Below are 13,553 nucleotides of genomic sequence, written 5' to 3' on the forward strand. Positions count from 1 at the left end.
TGCACTGCCACATCTAGCTAAATTTTATATTTTTAGTAGAGACAGGGTTTATCATGTCAGCCAGGCTGGTCTTGAACTCCTCACCTCAAGTGATCCATCCACCTCAGCCTCTCAAAGCGCTGGGATTACAGGTGTGAGCCACTGCACCTAGCCTTTTTGGTTCTTAATTATAACTTGTAAAAGCAATATATAAGAACAATTTTTGAAAAGAAATGGTCTCATTTAGTAAAAAGTGAAAGGTTGGCCGGGCGCGGTGGCTCACGCCTGTAATCCCAGCGCTTTGGGAGGCCGAGGCGGGCGGATCACAAGGTCAGGAGATCGAGACCACGGTGAAACCCCGTCTCTACTAAAAATACAAAAAATTAGCCGGGCGCGGTTGTGGGCGCCTGTAGTCCCAGCTACTCGGGAGGCTGAGGCAGGAGAATGGCGTGAACCCGGGAGGCGGAGCTTGCAGTGAGCCGAGATCCGGCCACTGCACTCCAGCCTGGGCGACAGAGCGAGACTCCGTCTCAAAAAAATAAAAAAAATAAAAAAATAAAAAAAAATAAAAAAATAAAAAATAAAAAAAGTGAAAGGTTATAAGATGAAATTAGTAATTCAGCTATAGAGTTACATTATAGTTGTTCCAAGCTAGTTTCCTCTACTCAGATAATATGTTAAATGAGGAATTACCTTTTATTATTCTCTTGCTCTTCTTCCTCTGGTAATGGCTTCTGCTTTTTTCTGGTCTGTTCCTCCAATAGCCAACCTTTTCTCTTCAACCCCTTTTTATGTTCTGGGTTCAGGTTTACACTCTGAACAACAGCCTCAATTACATCTGTAACTGTATCAGGACTGAGGTGCAACGCTGCTCCTTCCTCGCCTCTGTTCAATTCTGGGTTGACAAATTGAGCAGCCTGGAATGCTTGCATTGATACGACAGCCTGAAGGGGACATTTCCGAGGTCGACCTGGCCTACGTTTCACAAAGTTATTCCCTGTCCTGGCCTGCCTTTGAAGTTTTTTGGCTTTTAAAATTTTATTGACATGGTCTAGGTTTTTCTTTGTGGCCAAGATTTTGTTGTAATTGCACATTTTCCGAGCTTGGCGTTGCATAGCTTCCACCACACTTCTCTTGATATGATGGGGGGAACAGCTGCTTGTCAACTTTTCAGAGAGGAGTGAGATGCTATTATTGCAAGAGTCACTTGCAACTGCAGGCACTAAAAGGCTGTCTGGTTTTCCCAGGGTTCGGTCCTTGCTGTGGCTACGGCCTGGACTGGAAGAAGGTGGTGCAGAGGCAGTTGCAATCACAGCATCAATCCTTTTCTCCATGGGCTCTTGGTCCTCATTTTGTACCATCCGCTGCAGCAGACTATCCACAGAGTCATCCCCAGAAGCAACTAATCTTGGACTTCGAGAGGGAACTCCGTTTACTGAAAGAGACAATAAATCACACATAGGCAAAATTGGACACAGCTAGCTATTTAAATAAGTTTTTACACAGGTAAAAGGGAGTACTGCTCTATTTTCCGTAGCAAGATTACACATCATAGGTAAATTGATGGTTTACTTTCCTGAAAAAGGTTATTACAACAAGATAAAACCAAAATTGGCCTATATTTCTCTAATAATATGTAAATTAAAAAAGAACAACTCTCACTTTGAAGTAAGGAGTAGAAAGAAAAAACATTTAATTCTTCAAAAATGAAGGTCAAAAATAAAAAATAAATTTAAAAATATTAAGGAACAGTTAAGCTAAGGGACTTAAAAGTTAAATGTTGGATAAAGGTTGGGCATGGTGGCTCATGTCTGTAATCCCAGTATTCTGGGAAGCCAAGGCAGGAGGAATTCCTGAACTAAGGAATTTGAGATCAACCTAGGGAACACAGCAAGAAGCTGTCTCTGCAAACAATAGAAAAAAATTAGCCAGGCATGCTGGCTCACACCTATAATTCCAGCTATTTATGAGGCTAAGTTGGGAAGATTGCTTGAGCCTGGGAGATCGAGGCTGCAGTGAGTCACTGCACTCTAATCTGGACGACAGAGCGAGACTCTGTCTCAAAAAATACTAATAATTTAAAAATCAGTTCAAAATAAGTCACTTCCCATGCTGCCTAGTTTACTACTATTATTCATGGGTCACACTTCTCCAAAGTTAATTAATGGATTTCTTATCTATATGACTTCTAAATGTGATAACTATACTAGACAATCCTTTATTAGCCTCAGGCATTCTAGATCCCAGTATCATCAAACTATGAACTTTTTCTCAAATTACCAATAACTTTCTTCAAATAATATCCAATAGCCTTGTCTAAATTTTCAAGACTTTTTTTTTTTTATTTTATCATCAACTCTGGCCTATAGACCCTTGTCTCAATTTGATATTTAAACATTTTCAGGCCAGGAATGGTGGCTCACACCTGTACTCTCAGCATTTTGGGAGGCTGACGTGGAAGGATTACTTGAAGCCAGGAGTTCGAGACTAGCCTGGGCAACTAGCCTGAGACCCTGTCTCAACAAAAAATAAAAATTAGCCCAGTGTGGTTTCCTGTACCCGTAGTCCTATCTACTCAGGAGGCTGAAGTGGGTGGATTGCTTGAGCCAAGGAGTTTGAGGCTGCGGTGAGCTATGATCACGCCACTGCATTCTAGCCTGGATGATAGAGCAAGACCCTGTCTCTAGAAAAATAATAAAATTTTTAAAAAGTAAAAAATTTCAGACCCTCAGCTATATTTGATATCACAATTCTTTAAAATCCTGCATATGCTATTTCTATAATATACTTTGATTAACTTTCAATTACTTGCAACTCCATTAAATTTAACTGTGGAGGTCCTCAATACAGAGTACTTGTTATTTACCTTTTATACTTACTTTCCCAGTGGGAACATGTTTATTCTCATAGTCTCAATTATCACCAGTATGTAAGTGACTTCTAAATGTTCATACCAATCTTCAGTTTTATCTGAAAATTACCAAAACGAAAAATAACCCCTTCCTTTTCTCCAACCTTTAAATGCTATAGCTTTTAAAAACTCTCCAGTCTATGCTTTTTTCCTGTCTCACTCTCTATTCTCTCTTTAGCAATTCTTTTAACTATCATCTATATTGATGACTACTGAGTTTCTATTTTCTGAATAGACCTTTCTTCTGTCTACTTTTGCATGTTTCACAGGTTTCTCAAACTCATATTCACATCTCATTTCACTTTCGCTCCCTTCAAACTTGCTCCTCCCTCCAGATTCCCAACATCAGTTAATGATACCATAAAGCTAACTATTCAACATTATGTATACTGACCATCAATCATGTGGCAGGACATTGGTTATCCAAGCTCAGGCCACATCATTTATTCTTGCTCCTTCACCCTCCCCACAAATCATAAAATTCTGTCTTCTGTTAGTTTAAACTCTTAAACCTGTCCACTTTCCTTTCTTCTACTGCAGCCACCAAGACTAAGATAATGTTATCTCCCTGCCGTGAAGCAATAGCGTAATTCCTTGTGGGGCTATTAAAGTATGTCCATTAATCACTTGATGCTTTCCCTCTCAAGTTGTAGTCTAGTCCCTCTCTGCTGTCACTGAAGACTTGCCTTAGCAAACAAATTCAGTGGAAGAATGTGATGATTTCCAGTGTTAGGTTAGACAAGGTCTCTCTCTCTCTCTCTCTCTCTCTCTCTCTCTCTCTCTCTCCCCCCACCATCTGACCCCACCTCAGCCTCGCCACAAGCCCTTGGATTCAAACTTCCAAACCGTAAGGAAACCCAAGCAATGAGTTGACATACTGGCCAAAAGATCCTGCTGAGGTCATAGCCAACAACCAGTATCAACCACTGGATATTGGAATAAAGAATCCTTTTTTTTTTTTTTTTTTTGAGACGGAGTCTCGCTCTGTCGCCCAGGCTGGCGTGCAGTGGCACGAACTCGGCTCATTGCAAGCTCCGCCTCCCGGCTTCACGCCATTCTCCTGCCTCAGCCTCCCAAGTAGCTGGGACTACAGGCGTCCACCATCACGCCCTGCTAACTTTTTTTTGTATTTTTTAGTAGAGATGGGGTTTCACCGTGTTAGCCAGAATGGTCTCCATCTCCTGACCTCATGATCCGCCTGCTTTGGCCTCTGAAAGTGCTGGGATTACAGGCGTAAGTCACTGCGCCCGGCCTTTTTTTTGAGACAGGGTCTCACTATGTTAACCAGGTTGGAGCTTAGTGGCACAATCTCAGCTCACTGCAACCACCACCTCCCAGGCTCAAGTGAACCTCCCACCTCAGCCTCCCAAGTAGCTGGGACTACAGACATGCACCACCATGCCCGGCTACTTTTTTGTATTTTTTGTAGACATGGAGTTTTGCCATGTTGCCTGGGCTGGTCTCAAACTCCTGAGCTCAAATGATCCAACCACCTCAGCTTCCCAAAGTGTTGGGATTACAGCCACCTGCCTGGCAAAATAAGGAATTCTTCGAGATGACTTTAGCTCACCACCATGCAGTTACAACCAAATGAAGGGAATCCTGAGAAACTGGGAGATGACAGCTGACTATTATTGTTTCATGCCAGTAAGTTCAAGGTGCTTTGTTATGCAGCAACAGACAACTGAAACATTGTTCCTCCTGCTGCTATTTTCATCATCCTCCAACTCATTCTTTAGATAGCAGCTTGAGTGATCTTTAAAAAAAACACAAAGGCCCGGCAAGGTGGCTCATGCCTGTAATCCCAGCACTTTGGGAGGCTGAGGTGAGTGGACCAGGTCAGGAGTTTGAAACCAGCCTGGCCAACATGGTGAAGCCCCGTCTCTACTAAAAATACAAAAATTAGCCAGGTTTGGTGGCAGGCGCCTGTAATCCCAGCTACTTGTGAGGCTGAGGCAGGAGAATTGCTTGAACCTGGGAGGCAGAGGTTGCAGTGAGCCGAGATCATGCTATTGCACTCCAGCCTGGGCGACAAGAGCAAGACTCCATCTAAAAACAAAAAACAAAAAACTCCACAAATTTTATTAGGTTTCAGCTTCGCTTACAACTCTTAAAAAGGCTCTTACCAGGCCGGGCGCGGTGGCTCAAGCCTGTAATCCCAGCACTTTGGGAGGCCGAGGCGGGTGGATCACGAGGTCAGGAGATCGAGACCATCCTGGCTAACATGGTGAAACCCCGTCTCTACTAAAAAAAAAAAAATACAAAAAACTAGCAGGGCGTGGTGGCAGGCGCCTGTAGTCCCAGCTACTTGGGAGGCTGAGGCGGGAGAATGGCGTGAACCCGGGAGGCGGAGCTTGCAGTGAGCCGAGATCACGCCACTGCACTCCAGCCTGGGAGACACAGCGAGACTCCGTCTCAAAAAAAAAAAAAAAAAAAAAAAAAAAAAGAAAAAAGGCTCTTACCACATAAAACAACTTGAAAATTATTATTACCTTTTCTTCCAGCCTCAATCTCATTATCTTAGACCTTAATTCTAGTAATCATAAACTTCAGTTTTTTTTTGTTTTTTTTTTTTTTAAGTAGAGACGGGGTTTCACCGTGTTGGCCAGGATGGTCTCGATCTCCTGACCTCGTGATCCGCCCGTCTCAGCCTCCCAAAGTGCTGGGATTACAGGCTTGAGCCACCGCGCCCGGCCTAAACTTCAGTTTCTTAAACTCATCATGCTTTTTCTTGATTCAAGGCCTTTGAGTGTGCCTTTCTCTCTACCTGGAACAATCTTTCTCCACAAATTCATCTGCTTAATGACTATTCATTTTTTAGTTTACAGAGAGGACATAATTTCCTGAAAGATTATTTACCTGACCAGGAAGCATCCTCCTCATTCTTAATTTAGGTCCCCTATTAAGGATTATCATAATACTTTTTCCTTTCCTAACACTAATCACACTTCAAATTAGTGGTTTAATGTATGTAACTCTCAAACAATGTTTGGTCCATTAACGTGGTGACTGTATTCATCAAAATCACTTTTTTTTTTTTTTTTTGAGGCAGAGTCTCTCTCTGTTGCCCAGGCTGGAGTGCAGTGGCCGGATCTCAGCTCACTGCAAGCTCCGCCTCCCAGGTTTACGCCATTCTCCTGCCTCAGCCTCCCGAGTAGCTGGGACTACAGGCGCCCACCACCTCCCTGGCTAGTTTTTTGTATTTTTTAGTAGAGATGGGGTTTCACCGTGTTAGCCAGGATGGTCTCGATCTCCTAACCTCGTGATCCACCCGTCTCGGCCTCCCAAAGTGCTGGGATTACAGGCTTGAGCCACCGCGCCCGGCCTCAAAATCACTTTTTATCTCCAATGACCAGGACATAATTCATCAACAGAATGAATCCTGGGATCAAAATCTTGGAATTATTTTTATCTCCTCTATTCCTTCATCAACTACTCAGAGCTACCAATGCATTTAATCCATGAATATTAGTTCAAAAGAGAATCCTAAAATGGGTACACACTTTTGAAGCCTCCTTCCTGAGCCATTTACCTAGAGCTATTAATACCTCACACTTCATTTTTGAATTGTTTCTATCTTCACAAATTCTGGCCTGCCAATTTATGTTTCTTGGTAGTCTAGGACATAATGTTGCACACTATATTTTAGATGTCACTTATTTTCTTTCTTTTTTTTTTTTTTTTTGAGATGGAGTCTTGCTCTGTCGCCCAGGCTGGGGTGCAGTGGCCGGATCTCAGCTCACTGCAAGCTCCACCTCCCAGGTTTACGCCATTCTCCTGCCTCAGCCTCCCGAGTAGCTGAGACTACAGGCGCCTGCCACCTCGCCTGGCTAGTTTTTTGTATTTTTTTGTAGAGATGGAGTTTCACCGTGTTAGCCAGGATGGTCTCAATCTCCTGACCTCGCGATCCGCCCATCTCGGCCTCCCAAAGTGCTGGGATTACAGGCTTGAGCCACTGCACCCGGCCTATTTTCAAAATTAACTTCATTGTGGTAAAGTACCACATAACGTTCAATGCATGTTTTTTATGCATACATTTTTGAGTTTTGAAAAGTTTACCATGTAGCCATCATGACAACCAATATATAGAACATTTCTGTCACCCTAAAGTTATTGTGTGTCCTTTCCAAGAAAATAAATTGCCTATCATCCACAGCCTCAGAGAAGAAACAACTGATCTGCTTCCTATTATATATTAAGTTTGCTTTTCTAGAAGTTCATATAAATGGAAAGACAGCTTCATTCACACAGCATAAATCTGAGAATCATTCACATTGCCGCATTTCTTTTTACTGTTCCTTTTTTACTATTCACATAATTCTTTTTACAACTGAATTAAATGAATATACCGTAATTTCTTTACACATTCACCTGGAAATCTGCGTTGTTTCCAGTTTATAGCCATAAAGAAAAAATATCCTATGAACATGTGTGCACATGACACTTTGTTTAAACATATTTTCATTTCTCTTGGGTCAATACCTAAGACTAGAATTACTAAATCTTTTTTTTTTTTTTTTTTTTTGAGATGGAGTCTCGCTCTGTCACTCAGGCTGGAGTGCAGTGGCGTGATCTTGGCTCACTGCAACCTCTGCCTTCCGGGTTCAAGTGATTCTCCTGCCTCAGCCTCCCGAGTATCTGGGACTACAGGCACCTGCCACCATGCCTGGCTAATTTTTGTATTTTTAGTAGAGACAGGATTTCACCATGTTGGCCAGGCTGGTCTCAAATTCTGACCTCAAATGATCCGCCTGCCTTGGCCTCCCAAAGTCCTGGGATTACAGGTGCGAGCCACTGCACCTGCCTAGAATTACTAAATCAAGTAAATGTATGTTCAAGAAATTTTTCCAGGGCCGGGCGCGGTGGCTCACGCCTGTAATCCCAGCACTTTGGGAGGCCGAGGCGGGCGGATCACAAGGTCAGGAGATCGAGACCACGGTGAAACCCCGTCTCTACTAAAAATACAAAAAATTAGCCGGGCGCGGTTGTGGGCGCCTGTAGTCCCAGCTACTCGGGAGGCTGAGGCAGGAGAATGGCGTGAACCCGGGAGGCGGAGCTTGCAGTGAGCCGAGATTGCGCCACTGCACTCCAGCCTGGGCGACAGAGCGAGACTCCGTCTCAAAAAAAAAAAAAAAAAAAAAAGAAAGAAATTTTTCCAAAGTGATTGTTCTATTTTATCGTCCCATCATCAATGACTGAGTTAAAGATCCTATACATCCTTACCAAGACTTGGTATTATCCAGTCTTTTAAATTTTAATCATTCTAGTGGGCGTGTTCTCATTTATAAATTTAATTTGGATTTCCCTGATGTTGAGCATATTTTCATGAGCTTATTGGCAATTCATATGCATTCTTTGGAGAAAATTCTATTCAGATATTTTGCCAATTATGTTAATTGGGTTCTTTCACTTTGTGGCTTACATTTTCATTTTCTTAAATAATATTTTCTGTTTGTTTGTTTTCTGAGATGGAGTCTCGCTCTGTCACTCAGGCTGGAGTACAGTGGTGTGATCTTGGCTCACTGCAACCTCTGCCTCTCGGGGTACACAGGATTACTGTGCCTTAACCTCCTGAGGAGCTGAAATTACAGGTGCCTGCCACCATGCCTGGCTAATTTTTGTATTTTTAGCAGAGATGGGGTTTCACCATGTTGGCCAGGGTGGTCTCGATCTCCTGACCTCGTGATCCGCCCGTCTCGGCCTCCCAAAGTGCTGGGATTACAGGCTTGAGCCACCACGCCCGGCCTAAAAGTTTTATTATTTCCAAAATTTCATAGGGGTGTATGATCTTTTTTGATTTAAATTTTTCATGTGGTATGAAACAAGGTCAGTGATCTTTTTATTCCATAAGGATATCCAGTAGTTACGGCACCATTTGTTGAAAAGACTATCCTTGTCCCATTGAAATAGTCACATTTGTCAAAAATCAACTGAAAGTTAAGGGAGTTTCACTCTTGTTGCCCAGGCTGGAGTGCAATGGCGTGATTGCTGCTCACTGCAACCTCCACCTCCCGGGTTCAAGCAATTCTCCTGCCTCAGCCTCCTAAGTAGTTGGGATTACCCACATTCATGCTCGGCTAATTTTGTATTTTTAGTAGAGACAGGGTTTCGCCATGTTGACCAGGCTGGTTTTGAACTCCTGACCTCAGGTGATCTGCCCACTTCGGCATCCCAAAGTGCTGAGATTACAGGCGTAAGCCACTACACCCAGTCTGAATTTCATTTTTTAATAATTTAAAAAAAAAATAAGAGATGGGGTGTCTATGTTGCCCAGGCTTGTCTTTAACTTCTGGGCTCAAGTGATCCTCCTGCGTGGCCTCCCAAAGTGCTGCAATTATAAGTGTGAGCCACCACACCTGGCCTCTATATAAATTTTAGAATCAGTCCGCCAGTTTATATTAAAATCCTGTTGCAACTGCATTGAGTCCACTGACTATAGAGTGATCTGGAGAAAGTTGACATCTCAACAATAATGAGTCTTTCAAAAATGTCTCTGACATATCTCTCCTATTCTTCAATTTTTCTCAAAAAGACTTTGTATTTTTTTATTTTAATTTTTTGTGATTTAATTTTAATTTAAATTTGTATGAGTACATAGATGTGTGTGTGTGTGCGTGTATTTTTTTTTCTTTTTTCTTTTTTTTTTTCCCCCAAGGGACAGGGTCTCACTATGTTACCCACACTGGTCTGAATCTCCTGGCCCCAAATAATCTTCCTGCCTCAGTACTCCATGTTGTCAGGACTACAGGTATGAGCCACTGGGCCTACACTGTACTTTTTTTTTTTTTTTTTTTTTTTTTTTACTAGAGACAGGGTTTCACCATTTGGCCAGGCTGGTCTCGAACTCCTGACCTCAAATGATCCGTCTGCCTCGGCCTCCCAAACTGCTGGGATTACTGTGAGACAGTGCGCCCGGCCACTGTACTTTTTATTATACAGATCCTGTACATGTTTTTCTAAATTTATCATTAAGACTTTAATGGCTTTTAATACAACTGTAAATAGTATTATTTATATTTCAATTAATTAATTTTTTTTTTTGAGACAAGGTCTTGCTTTCACCCAGGCTGGGGTGCAGTGGCATGATCTCGGTTCACTGCAACCTCCACTTCCCGGGTTCAAGCAATTCTCCTGTCTCAGCCTTTCAAGTAGCTGAGGGTACAAGCATGCGCCACCATGCCCGGCTAATTTTTGTAATTTTTGTAGAGATGGGGTTTTGCCATGTCGCCTAGACTGGTCTGGAACTTCTGGGCTCAAGCGATCCACACACTTCTGTCTCCCAAAGTGTTAGTATTACAGGTGTGAGCCACCACACCTGGCTACATTTCAGTTTCTAATTGTTCACTGTGTATAGAAATACAATGATTTTTATATGTTGAGCTTAAACACACAGAAATTGTATTGTTAAACTCATTTATTAAGTTCCAGCAACTTTTAAACAAATTCCTTGGGAATTTTCTGCAAGTCGTATTATCTCTGAGTAAGATATTAAGACTTCCCTACAATGTTGAATAGAAGTAGTGGACATCTATAACTTTTCCCCAATCTTAGGGAGGAAGCATTCAGTCTTTCACCATTAAGTATTAGGTTAGCTGTAGGTTTTTCTGCAAACACTCCGTAATGGATTGAGCAAATTCTATTCTAGTTTCTAAGAGCTTTTTTTAAAAATCATGAATGGATGTCAAATTTTGTCAAATATGTTCCCTTAATCTACTTAGACAACTAGGTGATTTTTCTCATGTACTGTTTTTCTTAAAAAATATTAATTAATTGATTTATTTGAGACTGGGTTATGAGACTGGCTAATTTTTGTATTTTTGGTAAAGACAGGGTTTCACCGTGTTGCCAAGGCTGGTCTCGAACTCCTGGGCTCAGGCAATTCGCCTGCCTCAGACTCCCAAAGTGACAGGATTACAGGAGTGAACCACCACACTCAGCCTTGTTACTGCTTGTCTTTTGGGCATAAACCATTTTACCTGGGGTGAGATGATATCTCATTGTAGTTTTGATTCGCATTCCTCTGATAATCAATGATGTTGCGTACCTTTGCCTGTTGCCATTTGTAGCATCTTCTTTTAAGAAATACCTCTTCAGTCTTTCGCCCATTTTTCGAACGGATTATTAGACTTTTACCTATAGAGTGGTTTGAATTTATATATTCTGGTTATGAATACTTTGTTAGATGCGTAGTTTGCAAATATTTTCTCCCATTCTGTGGGCTGTCTCTTCAGTTTATTGATTGTATACTTTGCTGTGCGAAGCTTTTTTACTTGATTTGATCACATTTATCTATATTTGTTTGGCTGCCTGTGCCTGTGGGGTATTGCTCATAAATTTTTGTCCAGACCAATATCCAGGAGAATTTTCCCAACGTTCTCTTATAGTAGTTTCATACTTTTGAGATCTTAGATTTAAGCCTTTCATCCATTTTATTTTATTTTATTTTATTTATTTATTTTTTGAGACGGAGTCTTGCTCTGTCACCCAGGCTGGAGTGCAGTGGCCGGATCTCAGCTCACTGCAAGCTCCTCCTCTCGGGTTCACACCATTCTCCTGCCTCAGCCTCCCCAGTAGCTGGGACTACAGGCACCCGCCACTTCGCCCGGCTAGTTTTTTGTATTTTTTAGTAGAGACGGGGTTTCACCGTGTTAGCCAGGATGGTCTCGATCTCCTGACCTCGTGATCCGCCTGTCTCGGCCTCCCAAAGTGCTGGGATTACAGGCTTGAGCCACCGCGCCCGGCCCTTTCATCCATTTTAATTTCAGTTTTTGTATGTGCTGAGAGATAGGGGTCTAGTTTTTCTTTTGCATATGAATATAAAGTATTCCCAGCACTATTTATTGAAGAGATTTTATGCTCTTGGGACCTTTGTCAAAAATAAGTTCACTGTAGGTGTGTGGATTTGTTTCTGGGCTCTCTCTCTTGTTCCACTGGTCTATGTGTCTATTTTTGTGCTAGTACCATACTGTTTTGGTTATTATAGCTCTGTAGTATAACTGAAGTCAGGTAAAGTGATTTCTCCCTTTCAGCTTAGAAATAAGTTTGGCTATTCTGGGCTAATTTTCATTTTTCTTTTTGTCTTGTTGTTGTTGTTATTGTTTTGAGATGGGTCTTGCCAAGGTGCTCAGACTGGCCTCAAACTCCTTGGCTTAAGCAGTCCTTTCCCTGCCTCAGTCATCCAAGTAGCTAAGACTTCAGGCATAGGGGTGCCACACCACCCAACTTTCACTTTCTTCTTTTTTGAGACGGAGATTTGCTCTGTCACCCAGGCTGGGGTGCAATGGTGCGATCTCAGCTCACTGCAACCTCTGCCTCCCAGTTCAAGCAATTCTCCTGCCTCAGACTCCGAAGTAGCTGGGATTACAGGTGCGCATGACCATGCCCAGCTAATTTTTGTATTTTTTTAGTAGAGATGGGGTTTCACCATGTTGGTGAGGCTGGTCTCGAACTCCTGACCTTGTGATCTGCCCACCTCAGCCACTGAAAGTGCTGGGATTACAGGCGTGAGCAACTGCACCCAGCCCACTTTCTTCTTTCTAATGCGGGCTTTACTTGCTCTTCTTTTTCCAGCTTCTTAAAGGTGAGAACTTGGGCCACTGACTTAGATAGATCTTTGGTGTTTAATAATCTCAGCTATAAATATTCTTAGATTATCCCACAAATTTCTATGTGTTTTCATTTTTATTCATTTCAAAGTATTTTCTAATTTGATTTTTGGGAATTCATCTTTTACTTATGAATTATTTAGAAGTGCATTATTTAATTTCCACATACTTAGAGAATTTCGTAACTTGTATTACTGAATTCTAATTTAATTCTATTGTAGTCTGAAAATAAATATATTCTGCATGAGTTTAATCTTTTAAAACGTATCGAGACATTTGATTACCCAGAATAGGATGGTATCTTGGTATAATTCCATATGCACTTCAAAAGAATATGAGAAAAATGTGTGTGTTTTTTGTTTTTGTTTTTGTTTTTTGAGACAGAGTCTCACTCTGTCGCCCAGGCTGGAGTGTAGTGGTGCGATCTCGGCTTACTGCAAGTTCCGCCTCCCGGGTTCACACCATTCTCCTGCCTCAGCCTTCTGAGTTGCTGGGACTACAGGTGGCCACCACCACGCCCCAGTTAAATTTTCTATTTTTAGTAGAGATGGGGTTTCACCGTCTCTACTGCTATTCCCAATTTGTTCAACTGCTGTTCCCAATTTGTTCTTTATGAGACTCTATCCCATGTATATTAGCCCTCTTGATATTGTACCAGAGATCACTAAAGTTTCATTCATTTTTTTAGTCAATTCTTTATTCCATTCTGTACTTCATTTTGGATAACTTTTATTTGTATTCCTCCAAGTCTAGTAATCTTTTCTTCTGTAGGATCTAATCTGCTGTTACATCATTTAGTGAAATTTTCATTTCAGATATTGCATTTTTCATCTATAGAAGTTGCATTTGATTTTTTTAAAGAGATGAAGTCTCCATATGTTGTCCAGGTTGCAGAACAGTGGCTGTTCACAGGTGCAGTTATATTATACTACATCCTTGAACTCCTAGCCTCAAACTATCCTCTTTCCTCAGCTTCCAGAGTAACTGGGACTACACGCACACACCACCATGCCTGGCGGATTTTTTAATATCTTTCGTTTCTATCCTATGTTCACATT

At 41.8% G+C, this 13,553-nt stretch overlaps 1 protein-coding gene across 9 annotated transcripts in view; it reads right to left on the reverse strand.

Moving 5' to 3' along the window:
* ASH1L (ASH1 like histone lysine methyltransferase) overlaps nt 1-13,553 on the reverse strand; it is a 366,415-nt gene that overhangs the window by 100,749 nt on the left and 252,113 nt on the right. For all 9 annotated transcript variants that reach the window (XM_050752217.1, XM_050752157.1, XM_050752176.1 and 6 more), the window contains one exon: nt 673-1,414. In XM_050752217.1, coding sequence (XP_050608174.1) covers nt 673-1,340 — 668 coding nt within the window. In that variant the 5' untranslated portion in view covers nt 1,341-1,414. The remainder of the gene's footprint in view (nt 1-672; nt 1,415-13,553) is intronic.

This window comes from Macaca thibetana, chromosome 1 (genome assembly GCF_024542745.1).
Source record: "Macaca thibetana thibetana isolate TM-01 chromosome 1, ASM2454274v1, whole genome shotgun sequence".
Lineage (NCBI taxonomy): Eukaryota > Metazoa > Chordata > Mammalia > Primates > Cercopithecidae > Macaca > Macaca thibetana.